This window comes from Mesoplodon mirus (genome assembly GCF_964341445.2).
Source record: "Mesoplodon mirus genome assembly, chromosome: 10".
Classification (NCBI taxonomy): Eukaryota; Metazoa; Chordata; class Mammalia; order Artiodactyla; family Ziphiidae; genus Mesoplodon; species Mesoplodon mirus.
Window position 1 is genome coordinate 25613662 of NC_138986.1, and position 22513 is coordinate 25636174.

At 39.5% G+C, this 22513-nt stretch overlaps 1 protein-coding gene across 1 annotated transcript in view; it reads right to left on the bottom strand.

The window, feature by feature from the left end:
• Positions 1–22513, bottom strand: part of ARFGEF3 (ARFGEF family member 3) — a gene marked incomplete at its 5' end in the record, with an annotated part of 191581 nt that overhangs the window by 13625 nt on the left and 155443 nt on the right. Inside the window, 6 exons of the mRNA XM_082634251.1 lie at positions 9875–9996; positions 11780–11911; positions 12150–12252; positions 13029–13143; positions 14622–14798; positions 16816–16944. Coding sequence (XP_082490377.1) covers positions 9875–9996; positions 11780–11911; positions 12150–12252; positions 13029–13143; positions 14622–14798; positions 16816–16944 — 778 coding nt within the window. The remainder of the gene's footprint in view (positions 1–9874; positions 9997–11779; positions 11912–12149; positions 12253–13028; positions 13144–14621; positions 14799–16815; positions 16945–22513) is intronic.

The following is a 22513-nucleotide window of genomic DNA, read 5'->3' on the forward strand; positions in this document are numbered from 1 at the left end:
TCAGCAACTAGAGAAAACCCACATGCAGCAGCAAAGACCCAATGCAGCCAAAAATTAAATAAATGAATAAATAAATTAATTTTAAAAAAAGATTGCTGGGCTTCCTTGGTGGCGCAGTGGTTGAGAGTCTGACTGCCAATGCAGGGGACGCGGGTTCGTGCCCCGGTCTGGGAAGATCCCACATGCTGCAGAGCGGCTGGGCCCATGAGCCATGGCCACTGAGCCTGCACATCCAGAACCTGTGCTCCGCAACGGGAGAGGCCACAACAGTGAGAGGCCCACGTACCACACACACAAAAAAAATAATAATAAGATTGCTTTGGCTATTTGAGGTCTGTTATGTGTCTATACCAATTTTAAATGTTTTTGTTCTAGTCCTATGAAAAATGCCATTGGTAACCTGATAGGGATTGCACTGAATCTGTAGATTGCCTTGGGTAGTATAGTCATTTTGACACTATTGATTCTTCCAGTCCAAGAACATGGTATATCTTTCCAACTGTTTGTGGTCATCTTCAGTTTCTTTCATCAGTGTCATAATTTTCAGAGTACAGGTCCTTTGCCTTCTTAGGTAGGTTTATTCCTAGGTATTTTATTCTTTTTGATGTGATGGTAAGTGGGATTGTTTCTTTAATTTCGCTTTCTGACCATTCATTGTTAGCGTACAGAAATGCAACAGATTTCTCTATTTATTTTGTATCCTGCAACTTTACCAATTTCATTGATGGGCTCTAGTAGTTTTCTGGTATCATCTTTAGGATTTTCTATGTATACTATCATGTTATCTGCAATCAGTGGCAGTTTTACTTCTTTTTTCCAATTTGGATTCCCTTTATTTCTTTTTCTTCTCTGATTGCCGTGTCTAGGACTTCCAAAATTATGTTGAATAAAAGTGATGAGAGTGGACATCCTTGTCCTGATCTTACAGGAAATGCTTTCAGTTTTTCACTGTTGGGTATGATTTTAGCAGTAGGTTCATCATATATGGCCTTTATTATGTTGAGGTGTGTTTCCTCTATGCCCACTTTCTGGAGATTTTTAAAATCATAAATGGGTATTGAATTTTGTCAAAATATTTTTCTGCATTGAGATGATCATATAGTTTTTATTCTTCAATTTGTTGATGAGGTGTATCACACTGATTGATTGCAGATATTGAAAAACCCTTGTATCCCTGGGATAAATCCCACTTGATCATGGTGTATGATCCTTTTAATGTGTTGTTGGATTTGGTGTGCTAGTATTTTGTGGAGGATTTTTGCATCTACATTCATCAGTGATATTGGCCTTTAACTTTATTTCTTTTTTTTGTTGTTGTATCTTTGTTTGGTTTTCGTATCAGGGTGATGGTGGCCTCATAAAATGAGTTTGGGAGTGTTCCTTCCTCTGCAATTTTTTGGAAGACTTTGAGAACGATGAGTGTTAGCTCTTCTCTAAATGTTTGGTAGAATTCACCTGTGAAGCCATCTGGCCCTGGTATTTTGTTGGGAGCTTTTTTTTTTTTTTTTTTTTTTTTTTTGCGGTATGTGGGCCTCTCACTGTTGTGGCCTCTCCCGTTGCGGAGCACAGGCTCCGGACGCGCAGGCTCAGTGGCCATGGCTCACGGGCCCAGCCACCCCGCGGCACGTGGGATCTTCCCAGACCGGGGCATGAACCCATGTCCCCTGCATCGGCAGGCGGACTCTCAACCACTGCGCCACAAGGGAAGCCCCGGGAGTTTTTTAATCACAGTTTTAATTTCAGTACTTGTGATTGGTCTTTTCATATTTTCTATTTCTTCCTGGTTCAGTCTTGGGAGATTGTACCTTTATAAGGATTTGTCCATTTCTTCCAGGTTGTCCATTTTATTGGCATATAGTTGCTTATAACAGTCTCTTATGGTCCTTTGTATTTCTGTGGTATCCATTGTAACTTCTCCTTTTTCATTTCTAATTTTATTGACTTGAGCTCTCTTCCCTCTTTTTCTTGATGAGTCTGGCTAAAGGTTTATCAAATTTTTTTATGTTCTCAACGAACCAACTTTTAGTTTCATTGATCTTTTTATTGTTTTCTTTGTCTGTATCTCATTTATTTCTGCTCTGATGTTTATGGTGTCTTTCCTTCTACTGACTGGGGTTTTTTTGTTCTTGTTTCTCTAGTTGCTTTAGGTGTAAGATTAGGTTGTTTATTTGAGATTTTTCTTGTTTCCTGATGTAAGATTGTATTGCTGTAAACTTCCCTGTTAGAACTTGTTTTGCTGCATCCCATAGGTTTTAGATTATCATGCTTTCATTTTCATTCGTCTCTAGGTCTTTTTTGATTTCCTCTTTGATTTCTTCAGTGATCCATTCATTGTTTAGTAGCATATTGTTTAGCCTCTATGTATTTGTGTTTTTTAGTTTTTTTCTTGTAGTTGATTTCTAATCTCATAGCATTGTGGTCGGAAAAGATGCTTGATATGATTTCAATTTTCTTAAATTTACCAAGGCTCGCTTTGTGGCCCAGCATGTGATCAATCCTGGAGAATATTCCATGTGCACTTGAAAAGAATGTGTATTCTGCTGCTTTTGGATGGAATGCTCTATAAATATCAGTTAAATCCTTGTGGTTTAATGTGTCATTTAAAGCCTGTGTTCCCTTATTTATTTTCTGTCTGGATGATCTGTCCATTGATGTAAGTGGGATGTTAAAGTCCCCCACTATTATTATGTTACTGTTGATTTCTCTTTTATGGCTGTTAGAAGCACCTCAATATATAAGGCAGATACTATGTTGGGTGCATATATATTTGCCATTGTTATATCTTCTTGGATCAATCCCTTGATCATTATGTAGTGTCCTTCTTTGTTTCTTGTAACAATCTTTAAAGTCTATTTTGTCTTATATAAATATTGCTATTCCAGCTTTCTTTTGATTTCCATTTGCACGGAATACATTTTGCCATTCACTCACTTTCAGTCTCTATGTGTTCCTAGATCTGAAGTGGGTCTCCTGTAGACAGCATATATACACGTGTTGTTTTTGTATCCATTCAGCCAGTCTGTGTCTTTTGGTTGGAGCATTTAATCCGTTTACATTTAAAGTAATTATTGATATGTATACTCTTATTGCCATTTTATTGGTTTTGAATTTGTTTTTGTAGGTGCTTTTTCTTCCCTTCCTTTTTTGTTCTCTTCTCTTGTGATTTGATGACTAACTTTAGTGTTGTGTTTGGATTACTTTTTCTTTTTTGTGTGTGTATCTATTGTAGATTTTCGGTTTGCAGTTACCATGAGGTTTTTGATATAGAAGTTTATATAAAAGCAAGATTGTTTTAAGTTGCTGTTCTTTTAATTTTAAATGCATTTCCAATATCCTGCATTTGTGATCTCCTCTTCTCACAATTGCTGGTTTTCATATCATATTTGTGTGGAGATTGTTTCCTATTTTTACTGTACGTTTGCCTTTACCAGTGAACTTTTCCATTCATAATTTTCTTGTTTTCAGTTGTGGCTTTTTCTTTTCTGCTTAGAGAAGTTCCTTTAGCATTTGTTGCAAAGCTGGTCTGGTGGTGCTGAATTCTCTTAGCTTTTGCTTGTCTGTAAAGCTTTTGATTTCTCTGCCAAATCTGAATGAGAGCCTCACTGGGTAGAATATTCTTGGTTGTAGGTTTTTCCCTTCCATCACTTTATAATCCCACTCCCTTCTGGCCTGCAGAGTTTCTGCTGAGAAATCAGCTGATAACCTTATGGGAATTCCCTTGTAGGTTGTTTCTTTTCCCTTGTTGCTTGTAATATTTTTTCTTTAATTTTTGTCAGTTTGATTACTATGTGTCTCAGTGTGTTCCTCCTTGGGTTTATCCTGCCTGGGACTCTGCATTTTCTGGACTTGGGTGACTGTTTCTTTTCCTATGTTAGGGAAGTTTTTAGCTTATCTCTTCAAATATTTTCTTAGGTCCTTTCTCTTCTCTTTCTGGGGCCCCTATAATGTGAATGTTGGTGCATTTAATGTTGTCCCAGAGGTCTCTTAGGCTGTCCTCCTTTCTTTTCATTCTTTTTTCTTTATTCTGTTCCACAGCGGTGATTTCCATCATTCTGTATTCCAGCTCACTTATCTATTCTTCTGCCCCAGTTATTCTACTATTGATTCCTTCTAGTGTATTTTTCATTTCAGTTATTATATTGTTTGTTTGTTCTTTAGTTCTTCTATGTCTTTGTTTCTTGTATCTACTCAATCTGTGCCTCTATTCTTTTTTTCAACATCTTGGACATCTTTACTATCATTACTCTGAATTCTTTTTTAGGCAGATTGACTAGCCTCCACTTCACTTAGTTGTTCTTCTGGGGTTTTATCTTGTTCTTTCATCTGGGACATATTCCTTTGCCATATCATTTTGTCTGACTTTGTGATTGCAGTTTCCATTCCACAGGCTGCAGGGTTGTAGTCCTTCTTGCTTCTGCTGTCTGCCCCCTGGTGGATGAGGCTGTCTAAGAGACCTGTGCAGGCTTCCTGGTGGGAGGGACTGGTACCTGTCCACTGGTGGGTGGAGCTGGATCTCTTCCCTCTGGTGGGCAGGGCCATGTCAGGGGGTGTGTTTATCGAGCAGCTATTTATTCAGGAAGACTTTAAGCAGCCTGCCTGCTGATGGGTGGGGCTGTGTTCCTTCCCTGTTGGTTGTTTGGCCTGAGGCATCCCAGCACTGGAGCCTACAGGCTGTTGGGTGGGGCCAGGTCTTGGTGAGAAAATGGCAGCCTCCAAGAGTGCTCACACCAATGAATATTCACCAGAACTGCTGCCACCAGTGTCCTTGTTCCTGCAGTGAAGGAGAGCCACCCCCCACCCCCAACTCTGTAGGAGACCCTCTGATACTAGCAGGTAAGTCTGACCAGTCTCTTATGAGGTCTCTGCTTTTTTCCCTGGGTACTGTGCATGAGACCCTGTGTGCGCCCTCCAAGAGTGGAGTTTCTGTCTCCTCCAGTCCTGTGGAATTCCTGTGATCAAACCCCGCTGGCCTTCAAAGCCAGATTCTCTGGGGGCTCCTCCTCCAGACCCCCAGGCTGGGGAGCCTGATGTGGGCCTCAGACCTTTCACTCCTATGCGAGAACTTCTGTGGTATAATTGTTTTTTCAGTTTGTGGGTTGCCCACCTGGTGTGTATGGGATTTGATTTTATCATGATTGTGCCCCTGTTACTGTCTCATTGTGGCTGCTTCTTTGTCTTTGGATGTAGGGTATCTTTTTTGGTAGGTTCCAGCATTTATTTCACAGTGGTTGTTCAGCAGTTAGTTGTGATTTTGGTTTTCCCATAAGAAGGGGTGAGCTCATGTCCTTCTACTCCACCATCTTCAAACCCAAAGCTTTTAGAATCTTATTGAAGTTGGTTTATAGGCACCAAATCAGTTTTCCAGGATTAAAAATGTTAATGCTTTAGGTACATATGTATAAAAGCTTTAGTGCTTCCAGTGTGTGAAATAGAGAAGGTCTAAACACTGAAATGTTTTTTAACTTTAGAGGTATTATGGGGCTAATATTTTCAAAGAAAGAAATTAAAGAAATTGATAATTTAATTTGCAGCCTTCTATAACAAACCTAGGAGAGAAAACAGCATTCACTCAGCACAGGCTAATTCCTTTCTGCATCCTTTTCTGCCAGCACAGATGTGGGACTTGTTTGTGGGCCTTGGTTGTGCATTTGGGGGAGGTGGGAGAGGGTGAATGCTCCCTAGACATCTGGCCAGATCTCCTGGTTGAGAAGCAGGTGCAGCCCACCAGTCATGACAACTTCCTAATCAGGGCACAGCCCTGACAAGGCAACATTAGAAGTGAATGCTCACATTTTGGTGATTCAGCCCCTTTTGTTTGACTGGATTCCTGTACTAAGAAAACATTCTCAATTCCAATTTCAACATTTTAATCCATCAATGTGGTTTTGGGTTTATGGTTTCCCATTCTTTTCACTGCTCTTAGAATTTCATGAAAATAGCTTATGCCATGGTGTTGCAAACTAATTCCCATAACTGGATAATGACAAAATTACAACTCATTCATACTACTGATTTCCAAAGTCCAACTGTTACATTAACACTTAAAAAATTTTTTATTGGAGTATAGTTGATTTACAATGTCATGTTAGTTTCAGGTGTACAGCAAAGTGCATCAGTTACTATATCTCATACATATTACATATATACCTATATCTCCTTTTAAGATTCTGTTCCCATATAGGTCGTTACAGAGTATTGAGTTCCCTGTGCTATACAGTAGGTTCTTATTAGTTATCTATTTTATATATAGTAGTGTATATATGTCAATCCCAATCTCTCTCTCCCCCCTCCCTTTCCCCCCTGGTAACCATTAGTTTGTTTTCTACATCTGTGACTCTATTTCTGTTTTGTAAATAAGTTCATTTGTACCATTTTTTAAGACCATGAATTTAAAAATTACTTTTGTAACTAGCAGGAAAAATATTTTAACTCATAAAAAAGAACAAAAATCCTCCCATACATTTTTTTAAAGGTTGATTTTGACCTTCATGTAGTGGTATCTCAAAACATCATACTTTCAGCAAAAATGGAATATGTACAAAGGGCTCACAAACAGTAACCCCTTCTAACATATCACTTAAGCAACTTTTTTGTGGTAAAATATATATAACCTGATGTTACCATTTTAACCATTTTTAAAAGTTCAATTCAGTAGCATTAAGTACATGCACAATGTTGTGTAACCGTCACCACTATCTATTTCTAGAACTTTTTCATCATCACAAACAGAAACTCTGAACCCATTAAATGGTAACTCCCCATCCCCTCCCAATTCCCCCACCATAGAAGTTACTTGAGGTATTAGGAGACCTGAATATGCACTCTTTTGAAGAAGCAGGCTGTGAAAGCCACCAATTTGGTCTAGTGCTTCATGTCCACAACTACAGGACACTAACTAAGAAGGGAAATCCTGTCACTTATCACTGGGCTGGCCTCCCCACTATACCTTAAATCTTCAAGGGACAGGGCAGTGCCTTTCTCATCTTCTTGTCCCAGGGCAAATGTATGCTGAGAGAAGCATTCAAAACAAACCAAAATAACAAAAACCAGATTAGTTCTGAGTGCAGGTGCCTGGAAGAAATGGTCTCCTTGAGCAGTGGCTCTGATACTTCAACCCCATCCTGCTGGCAGCCTGGACTCCTGAACCTTCAGAAGTCATCTGTTGATGGACACTTAGGTTGCTTCCGTGTCCTGGCTACTGTAAATAGAGCTGCAGTGAACATTGTGGTACATGACTCTTTTTGAATTATGGTTTTCTCTGGGTATATGCCCAGTAGTGGGATTGCTGGGTCATATGGTAGTTCTATTTTTAGTTTTCTAAGGAACCTCCATACTGTTCTGCATAGTGGCTGTATCAATTTACATTCCCACCAACAGTGCAAGAGGGTTCCCGCATAGTGGCTGTATCAATTTACATTCCCACCAACAGTGCAAGAGGGTTCCCTTTTCTCCACACCCTCTCCAGCATTTATTATTTGTAGATTTTTTGATGGTGGCCATTCTGATCAGTATGAGATGGTATCTCATTGTAGTTCTGATTTGCATTTCTCTAATGATTAATGATGTTGAGCATTCTTTCATGTGTTTGTTGGCAATCTGTATATCTTCTTTGAAGAAATGTCTATTTAGGTCTTCTGCCCATTTTTGGATTGGGTTGTTTGTTTTTTTGATATTGAGCTGCATGAGCTGCTTGTAAATTTTGGAGATTAATCCTTTGTCAGTTGCTTCATTTGCAAATATTTTCTCCCATTCTGAGGGTTGTCTTTTGGTCTTGTTTATGGTGTCCTTTGCTGTGCAAAAGCTTTTAAGTTTCATTAGGATATGGGGAGGGAGAAGGGTAAGCTGGGACGAAGTGAGAGAGTGGCATGGACATATATACACTACCAAATGTAAAATAGATAGCTCGTGGGAAGCAGCTGAATAGCACAGGGAGATCAGCTTGGTGCTTTGTGACCACCTAGAGGGGTGGGATAGGGAGGGAGGGAGATGCAAGAGGGATGAGATATGGGAACTTACGTATATGTATAACTGATTCACTTTGTTACAAAGCAGAAACTAACACACCATTGTAAAGCAATTATACTCCATAAAGATGTTAAACAAACCCAGATTTCTTTTTACTTAAATGTTGCAATCTGGTTTTAGTTCCAGTCTTTTTTTCCCCATGGGTGATTTTAATGTGGACCTCTGAGGACACACCTGACCAGCAGATGCACAAACTTTTCTTACATCTAACTCATCTTCTCCTACCTTCTGTGCTAAGACTTGCCCCTGTGAATGAGTGAAATGCAACAACGCAAAATACTTAATTTTAGAGGATGTTTTAAGGCATAGTGGTTTCTACTAAAGAATTTGTGCTTTTCCTGTTTTACTGAATTTCACTGATGGGGTAATTGTCTATTAAAAGTACTAAGTAAACTGAGGAACCATGATGATAAATTTTTAAATCTTAACCTTTTAAAACCATTAAACCAGTAACATAGGAATATTTGGTATCCTATTTTTCCTGTGTTTTATTTATAATGTGAATTCAGCTTATTATTCCTCTCCCCCTTTTTCTCCTTTTACTTCAAAAATTGTTTTAGTGGAATAATTGGCTGAAGGAACTAGAAATATATTTTTTAAAAAAAGGAAAACAGGTAAGAAAAGAACTGAAATTTGAAAGTAGATCAACGCTTAAAGCTGTGGAAAGGAGTGCACAATCACTGGTATGCAGAATAGATAAAAATGCCCAACACTTTTGCGTGATCGGCAGTGGAGGGAAGCAGGGCACAGAATTGGGAGGAGTACGTGGGATATTGGTAAAGTTCTACCTCTGAAGTGCAGTGGCAGGTTCATAGTTATTTCACTTTTTATTCATGCTTGATAACCTTTGAACCTTCCACATAGTCTTCTGTATGTACCCCACACACGTGACTAAAAAAAATTAGTACCTGGAAATTTCACCCATATAGGTATATTAAACTGCTATGCTACCTGGTAACTTTTGGAAAAATCACACTCTCTCCCTAACATGGAAATGGTCAAGGACACAGGCATTGTGCTCAGCTAGACCTGGTTTTGATTCCAGCTCCCCTGCTTCACAGTTTCCCTGAATGTTTCCTCGTGCACAAGTGGAAGTGTATTACCTACTCCCTGTACTTCATCTATTGCACTCAAATACTTATCATCATTATTATTAGTGTGTCAGAAGTTTTAAAATGGGAACTTTCAGTCACTGGCTTCATCCTAAACTCTAGGAACAATGTTTTTTTGGCAGGATGATAGTATTTAAAAAGAAAGGGCAAGTTTCTTGTGGCATGCACTGAGCTTTCTGTATCCTAACAGCTGTACTGCTCATGAGAAGTTAATGATGTATTTCTCACTGAAACAATATGAATCAGGCCTCATTATTTTTTTAAAAAGGATTATGATATGTATGATGCTATAGATACAGTGAGTTGTGTCCCCCTCCACCAAATTCATACATGGAAGTCCTAATCCATAGTATCACAGAATGTATACTTGGAAAAAGGGTCTTTAAAGAAATAATTGGGTTAATGGGGGCATTAGGATGGGCCTTAATCCAATATGACTGGTGTCCTCCTAAGAGGAGGAAATTTGCACAAAGACATATACAGAGGAAAGACCATGTAAAGACACAGGGAACGGACATTCATCTAGAAGCCAAGGAGGGACTTGGCTGACACCCTGATCTTGGACTTCTAGGCTCCGGAACTGTGAGAAATTAAATTCCTGTGGTTTAAGCCACCCAGTCTGTGTACTTTGTTATGGCAGCCCTAGCAAACGAACACATGTGAAATTTGGTTAAAATGCTAACAGGATTTTGCCTTCAGAAATGAACTTTCCTATTTATAAGTGCTTGGCTGCTTACCTTTTCTTGGTGTGTCCATTTGGCTTCTCATCAGGAGGGAGTTCAATAATGAGCTGACAGGACTGAGCATGATCAAAGTTGTTTGGAGTCTTTGGGGAGCTCTGGGTGTCCAACATAAACACCTGCACACGTATACAAAGGTACAGGTCAGAGCGCCACCATCCTCGACCTGCCTCTGCCAGGGATCAGCTGGATGGCCTTCGGCAAGTGGCTCACTCTTTCTACTCATTTTTTCACCTTTAAAATGAGGTTGGCAATGATTTCCTACTGGTATGTTTGTGGAGAGAATTAATATGTGTGTATTGACATATGCAAAGCATTAGAACAGAAGAGTAAATACTCAATAAAAGTTAGCTGCTGGCACGAACGGTGATAACACTACTGCTTCTGCCACGTGACAAGTCATTACACCCCAAACAGCAAGGACTGACATTTAATGTTAGTTAAGAGTAAATAAAAAGGGGCTATGTTTGTAAGAGGTCTTCTCCGCTTTAGACGTCTGTTGGTACATATTCTAAACCATGCAGGAACAGGAAACTAATTGGGACTTCTCCTGTGGCCATGCTGCTCTATTAACAGACAATGGGAGAAGTGACTTAGAAAACAGTAGCCACTTCTCGGATTCTGATCTAAATGATTTCATTTGACATTATTTAATATACCTTCACTACTTCCCTTTGGAAACCTGAGTATTCTTACGGAATTTTTTCTTTCCAAATCTTGTTAAATTATCAGATCATTGAATACTGGGTTATCTGAAGAGTAAATATGGGAGAAGGTTTGGGACTGAAGAAGAAAGTAATATGAAGAAATGAAAGATTCACGAACTGTTTTCTGCTGTTCTTCTCCATTAACTATTTCAGAACAGGATTCCATTTTCATATTCTTGCTGTGGGTGGAAAGACTGCTGGATGCACATGGGAAATTCCTCATCTAGTCAGCTGTGAAGACTTTCTACTTAGAGAGGCCACCCCTTCAGATGAGGACCACCTTCTCTGTTATGGTTCCTGGCCAGAACCTGTGTCCGGGATGTTAGGAATGTGCTCAGCAGATGTGAGTAGTTGAAGGTGGGAGGTTCTTGTCCCACTCTCTGAGTAGAGCTGGGGAAAGCGCTTCAGAAGCCAGACCTGGCAGGAAACTTCTCAACTAATATGGTGAACGTGACTGAGTTCTTTTTGTTGATGGGGCATCCTGGGTTATCAGTGTGCTAAGGGGAAATTCTATTAAGGACTTCTGTAATTTAGTGATTTATTGACTCAAGAAATATTTACTAAGTGCCTTCTCTCTGCCCTGCTCTAGGACTACCAATATACAGAATATGTTCTCTGCTTCTGACTCATCAGCTTACAACCAACTTTTGTGACTTCTGCCATGTGTCAGAAGAAAAAGTCATTTGTACATGGTGATTCCTGCACGGATAAGTACATCTTAATTTTACTGATTAGTTAACATTCAACTCAAATTTATTAAACAACTTGTAAATGTTAAGCTCTTTGCTGGGTATGGGAGATATAGGAAAAAAATAAGTTTACCAGTTTTAGACACTCATAGTCTAGCATTAACGATAGTATTTCAGTAACTATTTATAACATAAGTAGTGCAAGTCAAGTTATGTATGGAGTGCAGTGGCCGGGTGGAAAAGGACCCTATTTGATCAGGGTACTGGAGGATGCAACAAGCTAGAAATGGCGAGAGGACCATAACGCTGTTGACTAGGTTCAAGTGATTTCTGGAAAAGAACAGCACTGGACAGAGCTCAGAGCCAGCACTGGCCAGAGCTCAGAGCCGGGACACATATGTCCCTAAAGGAATGAAAGGCAGTGTGGTGATGCATGGCCTTCAGAAACAACCCCTAGCAATATCTCAAGCTTCCAGAGCCCCTGGGATCAAAACCCCCACCCTTACCTGTTGAGCCATGGCTCGGATGCGCCAGTACTCGGCCTCAGCACTGGGGGAGGAGGATGGGGCCGCCACCCTCACCTGGCAGCCTTCCCCACTGAAGCTCTCGGTGCCGCTGTGGAAGCAGCCCAGCAGATCCTGGGGAGAAACACAGCAGTCGTTCGCTGGGTGCAGCTGAGTTTGTGGCTCCAGGCCCTGTCTTTGATCTGCCACCGTCACTGTGTCTGGGACAAAGTACTGATCCAGCTACCTTGTTCCCACCAAGTGAGACCGCCTGCTACAAGGAGGGAGGCGGAATCCAGGCGACCCAACTTGAGGAGCATCAGGGAGCTGAGGAAGGCTGGAGGTGCCCTGGTCTCTCCTCTGAGTGACTTACCTTCACCGGCTTGAGCGTGGCCGAGAAGGCGTCCTGCAGGGCACAGCAAGCCAGCCTCCACATCTCCTCCGTGAACACAGGGCCCGCTGTCACGAGGACGTACCTGCCAGGAGAAAAAAGGAAAGAAGTCTTGAATTCATATATTTTCTTGTCACAAAAGGTAGGTAGGTCCTTCCAGACACGTGCCTAGATTTAGTCTATAGTTCCAAGTCTTGCTGTCTTTTGTCACTCTTGCCTTTGGCCCATCTGGTATGCCATTGTCCTACTACTACTTCCTAACCCGTTTAATGTAAAGAAAATATCAGTGGATCCCCACTACAATAGGCCGATGTTTAAACTTAGGCTTGCATGTATATATTCTAATTTTCCCATTCCAGCCCAATTTGCCACTACTTCTCTACACCTAACAAGATAAAACCCTCTTGCCACTTGTAACTCTTATCTCCGTATGTGTTCATGCTGTTCTTCTGCTTACAAAGTCGCCACCTAGCGGAAGCTAACCCACCTTGGGAGATCCAACCAAGTATCATTACTACAGAAGGTCTTGCTGACTGCTGTACTCTCCAGGCGTCTCGTCCTTTCATGGCATTTATAGTCCCTCCTTCCTATTATCACTTCTCCCATGACTCTCTTTGTTCTGCCCTTTAGAACAGGTTGTATGCTCCCTGCGGGTAGGGACCTTGGTCACATCACTTTCTGGGCAGCGGAGCACCCTGTATCATGACTCACACCATAAATATTTGCTGACTGGATGAAATGAAGAGTTTAGTAGCAGTCATTTTTATAAGAAGTAGACTGCTACCATCAAAGAACTTAATTCCCCTGGATTTCATAATAAAAACTCCAGTTTTGTGGAGAGCCAGGGAACCTTTATGTCACCTAATGCAGGAGCAGCCCACGCGGGAGATGGTTTCTGTGGGCTTGGCCACACACGCCACCAGCAACTCAAAGAGGTCCTTCAGCATGGTGTTGAGCATGCTCTCGTACCTGATGTCTGCAGGAAAATCAAAGCAAGATTGCACTCAGTGGTATTGCAAAGGAAGGGGCTGGACGGCATCTATACTACAGCAAAAGAGGAAAGGCTAAATGATGCAAAAAATATACAAGTATCTGGGAAATAGAACAATGAGAAAAATGGCCATAACAATAACAACAAAAACAAAACACTCATTACAGCAAACATTATCTTGGTTTTACCTAATTTTAGCTTGTTTCATCCATTTCTAGATATATCAAGATGAAATGCATGTGGCTCACTTTAATGTGTTGATGTACACTTTTCAAAGTATATAATTCCTCTGCTCAGCAAAATAGAACATATACTATTATATAGCCTGAATACTAGCTAGTAAAAAATTTTAATTCTTAAAGGGAAAAGATAAAACAAACATTCCTTACAGCTGATCGTTGAATTAGATTGAATTAAATGCTCTTAGTAAACAAAAAATCTTCTCATACCAACTACCACTTCTTGAACCTTTTCAGTTTGGCTTCAGTCTGCATGCTGTCCCCAGACTAAAGGAATTATGACCTCCCAAAATCACATTCTGTTTGCCCAGTTCAAGGAATACGCCAGTGTTCTTTTCCACAAGGTCCTTGCGATGCCACAGAACCAATTCTCAGTGGAATCCTCAAGGGTCCTGAGCTGTGCAAAGCCAGGACCTGGACAGAAACTCTACCACTAGGGACGCAGTTAGTGCCTGCATGTGGAGATACCCATTTTTCTTCTTTCTCGATCGGTGTGTTGTTTGCAGGGCAAATTGTCCTTACTAAGCTTAGTGGAGACCCCCATCTCTTACCTTTGCTTTTTGACTCTTCCTTGGGGTCAAGTTCTCATGAGTTTCTCTAACCTCGCCAACAAGGGAGCCTCTGACCTCACCTCTTCCCTTAAACTTCTGTATGTCTTTCCCTTTTCTTTATATCCCTTAGGGCTAGCAGCAAGATTCCTCCTGCTCCCAAATTTCCAGATCTCTCCATGGCAAGAACCTATTTCACAAGTGCTGCTCCACTGGTACCACAGCTGACACAACAGCTCCCTCTCTGTCTGCTGACCTCAGAGCCTTTTCTAAAACCCTGCCTCTTCCATGTAGCCTCCCCAGATGCAGCAGGACAATAGGACACACTCTCTCCCTTACCCCCCAGCCTAGAGGGGTATTTCTTCTTTTTTAACTTATTATATACTTGAATTTGCCTCCCCTCTCCTAACGCACAGATATCCTAGACCTCATTAGGTGTTTTATTTTTAGTCACACATGTATTTTAAGCATTCTGTTTGATAATTTTGTAGAGGACACAGGGGTACCAATTTTCTTCTTGACAACCTACTATTAGAAGGCTGGCACTAACCACGTAATTCTATGTTAATAATTCCCAGGACAAAAATCATGCACTGGTGTTTACTAAGCACTTCTAGACAATGCTGCTGTCTACTAAACAACTACTCAGCATGAGCTGCTTTGGCACCATAGATACCTGAATGGATGAAGCTCTGAATGTGCTCCACCACCAGCTCACAGGACAGACCGATGGCATGCTTGAAGTTAGCAGAGGCCACGTCCCAGTAAGAATGGTCTTTATGGCTACGGCGAAGCCAAAGGGACATCACAGGAAGGAGAAGGTGAACAACTGCATAGATGCCAAACCCTGGTCCTGAAAAAGAAAGGTCAGCATCAGAATTGTGATCTTAGCACCTCTCCTGCAACAAAATGGCAGCACCAAGTGACGGCAGAGAGCTTCCCACCTCTTTCCTCTTTCACAGGAGCTCCCCATTCTGAGAAGGAGCAAGGAAAAAGAATTTACCACTGATTGGGAAATATATGGTCTTTGGTGACATTTTTCTTTTTTGTTTCTGCATGATTTTAATTACATAATACATAAATATACTCATTAAAATTCAAATAATACTGATAAAGCGAAAGTATCACTTGATCAACTCCTTAGTCCCCATAAACATACAAATACATATACACATATAAGAAAAAGTCCACCCTTTGAACTGTAAGTAAGTATATTTATATGACACTAAGAGTACATATATATATATGAAACAAAGAGAAATATAGGGTTTTTTAAATTACTTTTATATAAATGGGATAAGGTAAACCTTGGTCTGCATGTTGATTTTTTGCCCATAACAGTTACAAGTTAGAGATCATTCTGTGTCAGCAAATTAGATATTCCTCATTTTTATTACCACATACTGTTCCAAACTATTCAAACTGTATATGCATTAGTTTACTTATCCATTCCCTTACTGATGGAAATTTAAGATGTTTCTATATTTTGCTTTATGAACAACACTGTAATAAAAATATTTGTGGAAATGTTGATGGATTTTTAAAATTCTGACTACAAAAGCAAGGTATCCTTTTCATAATAAACACAGAAAACACATGAGAATATAAAGAAGAAGAAAATATTTTGATGTATTTCCTTCTAGTACTTTTTGAATGTATTATCTTTGGGTGTATGTATATATTTATAAATGTTTCTCATAAAGTTGAGATTGTACTCCACGCTATATATATTTTAACATAATGCCCTATAAACAATTATTGATGTCATTAAATATTATTCAGATATTCATTTTAATGCCTGTAGATATTTACATGCTTTTACCATAACTTATTTAACCCATTTAGGGTGTTCATAATTATTTTGGTATTCAAGATGCTTTATCAAACATCATTATATATAGAATGTTATCTTCATTACTGTTAATTTCCTTTGATAGATTTCTAGAAGTAGAATTATTGGGCTAAAACGCTCTTCATACACACTGAGTAGTAGAAAATGATACTGACCAATAAAACAGATTTAGAAATAGTGGCATATTAATTAATTCTATAAGATAGCTGCTTATTCTTGGATAGAAAGTCTTTAAATTTTTAATGTGTAGGAGTAGCTATAATGGTGTTCCTGAAAAAAATTCTGATATAAACTTTGCTATGGATCTTAAAGCAGTATCACTATCAAGTCTTCATCAGTTTATACTGAATACAAAACTCCTCTTATTACTCAAGAATTAAACTAGTGGTTTCATTGGTGGTTCTGATTCTGTTAGTGAAAACCAAAATTTCTATAAAAAATTTCTCCAATCTTGGGAAAATTTGGATGAGTAAGTGTGCATGCTAACCTTGACTAATTCAGAACAAGAAATAAATTCCCAAGGGCCATTTCCTGTACTATCAGGAACTCACTAGATGTCTTTTCCCAAATATAATCACCTATGACCCTTATACAATTAAGATGTTGCTGTCCTCATATATTTGAGTGGTTGGTTCATGTCAGTGGTAGACCTGTTAAGCCCTCCTGACAGCCCTCGGGCCAGAAGTATATGAGACCCAGCCACAGAGGAAGGCTGTAACCATAGAACAGAGCAAAGCCAACTGGCTCAAGGGGACATTGCTACCACAGCACTGGCCTGAATATAGTGCAGTTCTACACATTCACCTACCTGGCCACCACCCATTATTTATAAATGGACTGGTGGGAAACCCATAAACAATACAAGGACATGTCTTAAATGTTCAACAAATATATATATCGAGCATCTATTATGCTCTCTGGGGTTACACCAGTGAAACAGACACTCATACAAATACCTTCCTGAAAAAAGTTATATGTATAACAAACTCCCTCAAAAGACAGACATGGAAATATTTACCAGGTGTTTTGGTAACATCTCTCAACAGCTCAAAGAGCAAATCCAAGGTCGGGGGTTGGTGCTGACGTGGACAGTTAGACACAGCTGCTGTGAGCTGCTCCAGCAGGATGATCCAGACTTCTATCAGACCTGGAAACCAAAAGCAGACCTCTGTGAAATTCGGTCAAATATAATACAGAATCATCACAAGACCAAACTAAACACTATATATAAAAGGCTTCTGAAAACTACCAGGTGCTATATGGGTATAAGGCATCACCCTGTAAGGTAGCCCTCAGTGCCTATAAGCATGGATAAATTATGATTTACATGTTCTGACAAAGTCAAAGAAAAAAAATACTGTTCAAGTGTCTTCCTTATTCCCCTTCAGGAAGAAGGTGATGTGGTATGTAAATTCTACTACATGAAATAATTGTTAGATTCACTGGAAGTTGATGATAGCAAAGTAATAATATCCTTTTAGTTCCATCACTTTAATCCTTTTTAAAAAAATTATTATAAATATATATAACAAAAATTGCCACTTTAACCATTTTTACATGTGTAATTCAGTAGTATTAATTACACATATGATGTTGTGCAACCATCATTACAATTAATTTCCAAGACTTTTTCATTACCTCAAAGAGAAACTATAACCAGTAAGCAACAACTCTGCATTCTCCACATCACTCCAGCACCTGCTAAACTGTGCCTGGCTTATTTCACTTAGCATAATGTTTTCAAGGTACATCCATGTTGTAGCATTTATCATAACTTCATTCCTTTTTATGGATGAATTATATTCCATTGTATGTATATACCACAGTTTGTTTACTGAGGTACAAAAGTATTTAGAGTGGAATATACAAAATAGCTCACTCTATATCTTATTTTAATACTTCTAATTTTCCAGCAAAAGAAACTGTATGAGAAGATGCAATGTTGAAATATTCTCATTAAAAAAAACCTACCTCCCCAATTTTGAATATCCCCATTAATAGGAGCCAAAACCAAAGTCATGGACAATAAATATAAGAAAACCAGGTGACAAGAAATTCTCATGAACCTCAAAATATAAGTGGGGGTGGACAAGCTAATTAATAGGATATGCAGGGGAAAGAAAAACGTTATACACTACTATAAGGGGAGCAACCAATAAAATCCAAGTGGAAAACTTTACGTGACAAAGAACCTCACTTCTTCAACAAATAAATTGCAAAGACGTAAAAGAGAGTTAGAGAGGAAAATCTATAGATTGACAAGGACTTAAGAGATGGAGCAGCCAAACATGTACTGTAGATCTTACATGAATCTTGAAAATTAACTGATAATGTATAAGAAAATTGGCAAATTGGATCTAAGTTAAAAATAGCTGAAGCCACCTCGGACGTGAATCCGGGCCTGTCAAGCCCAGGTGGAGTCGCTGGCATGCTGGGCAGTGCAAATGGCCTGGCTCTTACTCTGAGAACACCAGGCTGCCCTGTGCACCTGAGGCCACTGCCCTGCCCCTCCAGCGCCTCTGGGTCCCCATTGCCATGCACCAGCCAGGCGGTTCCAGGGATTTGGATGTCCGTGTCTTTGGGTGACCATTACTTCGTCTGCCACATGCTTGCGGGATCTTGGTTCCCAGGCCGGAGGTCAGGCCTGAGCTCCTGTGATGGGACCTCCGAGTCCAAACCTCTGGACTAACAGAGAACCTCAGACCCCAGGGAATATCAATTGGAGTAAGGCCTCACAGAGGTCCTCATCTCAGCACCAAGACCCAGCTCTATCCAACTGCCTGCAAACTCCAGTGCTGGATGTCTCAGGCCAAACAACCAATAAGACAGGAATACAGAAGCACCCATCAATAAACAAAATTGCACGACAAAAAAATATGTTACAGACGAAGAAGTAAGGTAAAAACCTACAACACCAAATAAATGAAGATGAAATAGGCAACCTACCTGAAAAAGAATTCAGAGTAATGATAGTAAAGATGACCTAAAACCTCAGAAACAGAAGGAGAAAATACAAGAAACATTTAACAAGGATCTAGAAGAACTAAAGAGCAAACAAACAGTGGTGAACAACACAATTACTGAAATTAAAAATACTCTAGAAGGAATCAATAACAGAATAACTGAGGCAGAAGAACAGATAAGTGAGCTGGAAGATAAAATGGTGGAAATAAGTGCCAGGGAGCAGAATAAAGAAAAAAGAATGAAAAGAATTGAGGACAGTCTCAGAGACCTCTGGGACAATATTAAATGCACCAACATTTAAATTATAGGGGTTCCAGAAGAAGAGGAGAAAAAGAAAGGGTCTGAGAAAATATTTGAAAATATTTGAAGAGATTATAGAAAACTTCCCTAACATGGGAAAGGAAATAGTCAATCAAGTCCAGGAAGTCGCATACAGGATAAACCCAAAGAGAAACATGCTGAGACACATATTAATCAAACTATCAAGAATTAAATACAAAGAAAAATATTAAAAGCAGCAAGGGAAAAGCAACAAATAACATACAAGGGAATTTCCATAAGGTTAACAGCTGATCTTTCAGCAGAAACTCTGCAAGCCAGAGGGAGTGACAGGACATATTTAAAGTGATGAAAGGGAAAAACCTACAACAAAGATTACTCTACCCAGCAAGGATCTCATTCAGATTCAATGGAGAAATTAAAACCTTTACAAACAAAAGCTAAGAGAATTCAGCACCACCAAACCACCTTTCAAACAAATGCTAGAGGAACTTCTCTAGGCAGGAAACACAAGAGAAGGAAAAGATCTACAATAAAAAACCCAAAACAATTAAGGAAATGGCAATAGGAACATACATATCAATAATTACCTTAAATGTAAATGGATTAAATGCTCCAACCAAAAGACACAGACTGGCTGAATGGATACAAAAACAAGACCCATACATATGCTGTCTCCAAGAGACCCACTTCAGACCTAGGGACACATACACACTGAAAGTGAAGGGATGGAAAAAGAGATTCCATGCAAATGGAAATCAAAAGAAAGCTGGAGGGACTACCCTAGTGGTGCAGTGGTTAAGAATCCGCTTGCCAATGCAGGGGACACGGGTTCAATCCCTGGTCTGGGAAGATCCCACATGCCATGGAGCAACTAAGCCCATGCACCACAACTACTGAGGCTGCGTTCTAGAGCCCGAGAGCCACAACTACTGAGCCCACGTGCCACAACTACTGAAGCCCATGTGCCTAGAGCCTGTGCTCTGCAACAAGAGAAGCCACTACAATGAGAAGCCTGAGCACCGCAATGAAGAGTAGCCCCTGCTCGCCGCAACTAGAGAAAGCCAGCGCACAGCAACAAAGACCCAACTGAGCCAAAAACAAATAAATAAAAAGTAAATAAATTTAAAAAAAGAAAGCTGGAGTAGCAATTCTTGTATCAGACAAAATAGACTTTAAAATAAAGACTATTACAAGAGACAAAGAAGAACACTACATAATGATCAAGGGATCAATCCAAGAAAAAGATATAAGAATTGTAATTATTTATGCACCCAAAATAGGAGCACCTCAATACATAAGTCAAATGCTAACAGCCATAAAAGGGGAAATCGAAAGTAACACAATCACAGTAGGGGACGTTAACACCCCACTTTCACCAATGGACAGATCATCCAAAATGAAAATAAATAAGGAAACACAAGCTTTAAATGACACATTAAACAAAACAGACTTAATTGATATTTATAGGACATTCCATCCAAAAACAACAGAATACACTTTCTTCTCAAGTGCTCATGAAACATTCTCCAGGATAGACCATATCTTGGGTTACAGATCAAGCCTTGGTAAATTTAAGAAAATTGAAATCGTATCAAGTATCTTTTCCAACCACAACATTATGAGACTAGATATCAAATACACGAAAAAATCTGTAAAAAATACAAACACATGGAGGCTAAACAATACCACTACTAAATAACCAGAGATCACTGAAGAACTCAAAGAGGTAATCAAAAAATACCTAGAAACAAATGACAATGAAAACACGATGAACCAAAACCTATGGGATTCAGCAAAAGCAGTTCTAAGATGCAAGTTTATAGCAATACAATCCTACCTCAAGAAACAAGAAAAATCTCAAACAACCTAACTTTACACCTAAAGCAATTAGAGAAAGAACAAAAAAAATCCCCAAAGTTAGCAGAAGGAAAAAAAATCATAAAGATCAGATCAGAAATAAATGAAAAAGAAATGAAGGAAACAATAGCAAAGATCAATAAAACTAAAAGCTGGTTCTTTGAGAAGATAAACAAAATTGATAAACCATTAGCCAGACTCATCAAGAAAAAAAGGGAGAAGACTCAGATCAAAAGAATTAGAAATGAAAAAGGAGAGGTAACAACCGACACTGCAGCAATACAAAGAAAGGATCATGAGAAATTACTACAAGAAACTATATGCCAATAAAATGGAAAACCAGGAAGAAATGGACAAATTCTTAGAAAAGCACAACCTTCCAAGACTGAACCAGGAAGAAATAGAAAATATAAACCAATCACAAGCATTGAAATTGAAAGTGTGATTAAAAATCTTCCAACAGGGCTTCCCTGGTGGCACAGTGGTTGAGAGTCCACCTGCTGATGCAGGGGACATGGGTTCGTGCCCCAGTCCAGGAAGATCCCGCATGCTGTGGAGTGGCTGGGCCCGTGAGCCATGGCTGCTGAGCCTGCGTGTCCAGAGCCTGTGTTCCACAACGGGAGAGGCCACAACAGTGAGAGGTCCGTATACCACACACACACACACAAAAAAAACCCTTCCACCTAACAAAAATCCAGGACCAGATGGCTTCACAGACGAATTCTATCAAACATTTAGAGAAGAGCTAACAGCTATTCTTCTCAAACTCTTCCAAAACACAGCAGAGGGAGGAACACTTCCAAACTCATTCTATGAGGGCACCATCACCCTGATACCAAAACCAGACAAGGTTGTCACAAAAAAAGAAAACTACACGCTGATATCTCTGGTGAACACTGCTGCAAAAATCCTCAGCAAAATACTAGCAAACAGAATCCAACAGCACATTAAAAGGATCATACACCATGATCAAGTGGGGTTTATCCCAGGGATGCAAGGATTCTTCCATATACATAAATCAATCAATGTGATAAACCATATTAACAAACTGAAGAATAAAAACTATATGATCATCTCAATAGATGCAGAAAAAGCTTCTGACAAAATTCAACACCCATTTATGATTAAAAACTCTCCAGAAAGTAGACATAGAGGGAACCTATGTCAACATATTAAAGGCCATATATGACAAACCCACAGCCAACATCATTCTCAATGGTGAAAAACTGAAACCATTTCCTCCAAGATCAGTAACAAGACAAAGTTGCCCACTCTTACCACTATTCAACATAGTTTTGGAAGTTTTAGCCACAGCAATCAGAGAAGAAAAGGAAATAAAAGGAATCCAAATTGGAAAAGAAGAAGTAAAACTGTCACTGTTTGCAGATGACATGACACTTTACATAGAGAATCCTAAAGATGCTACCAGAAAACTACTAGAGCTAATCAATGAATCTGGTAGAGTAGCAGGAACCAAAATTAATGCACAGAAATCTCTTGCATTCCTATATACTAATGACGAAAAATCTGAAAGAGAAATTAAGGAAACACTCCCATTTACCACTGCAACAAAAAGAATAAAATACCTAGGTATAAACTTACCTAATGAGACA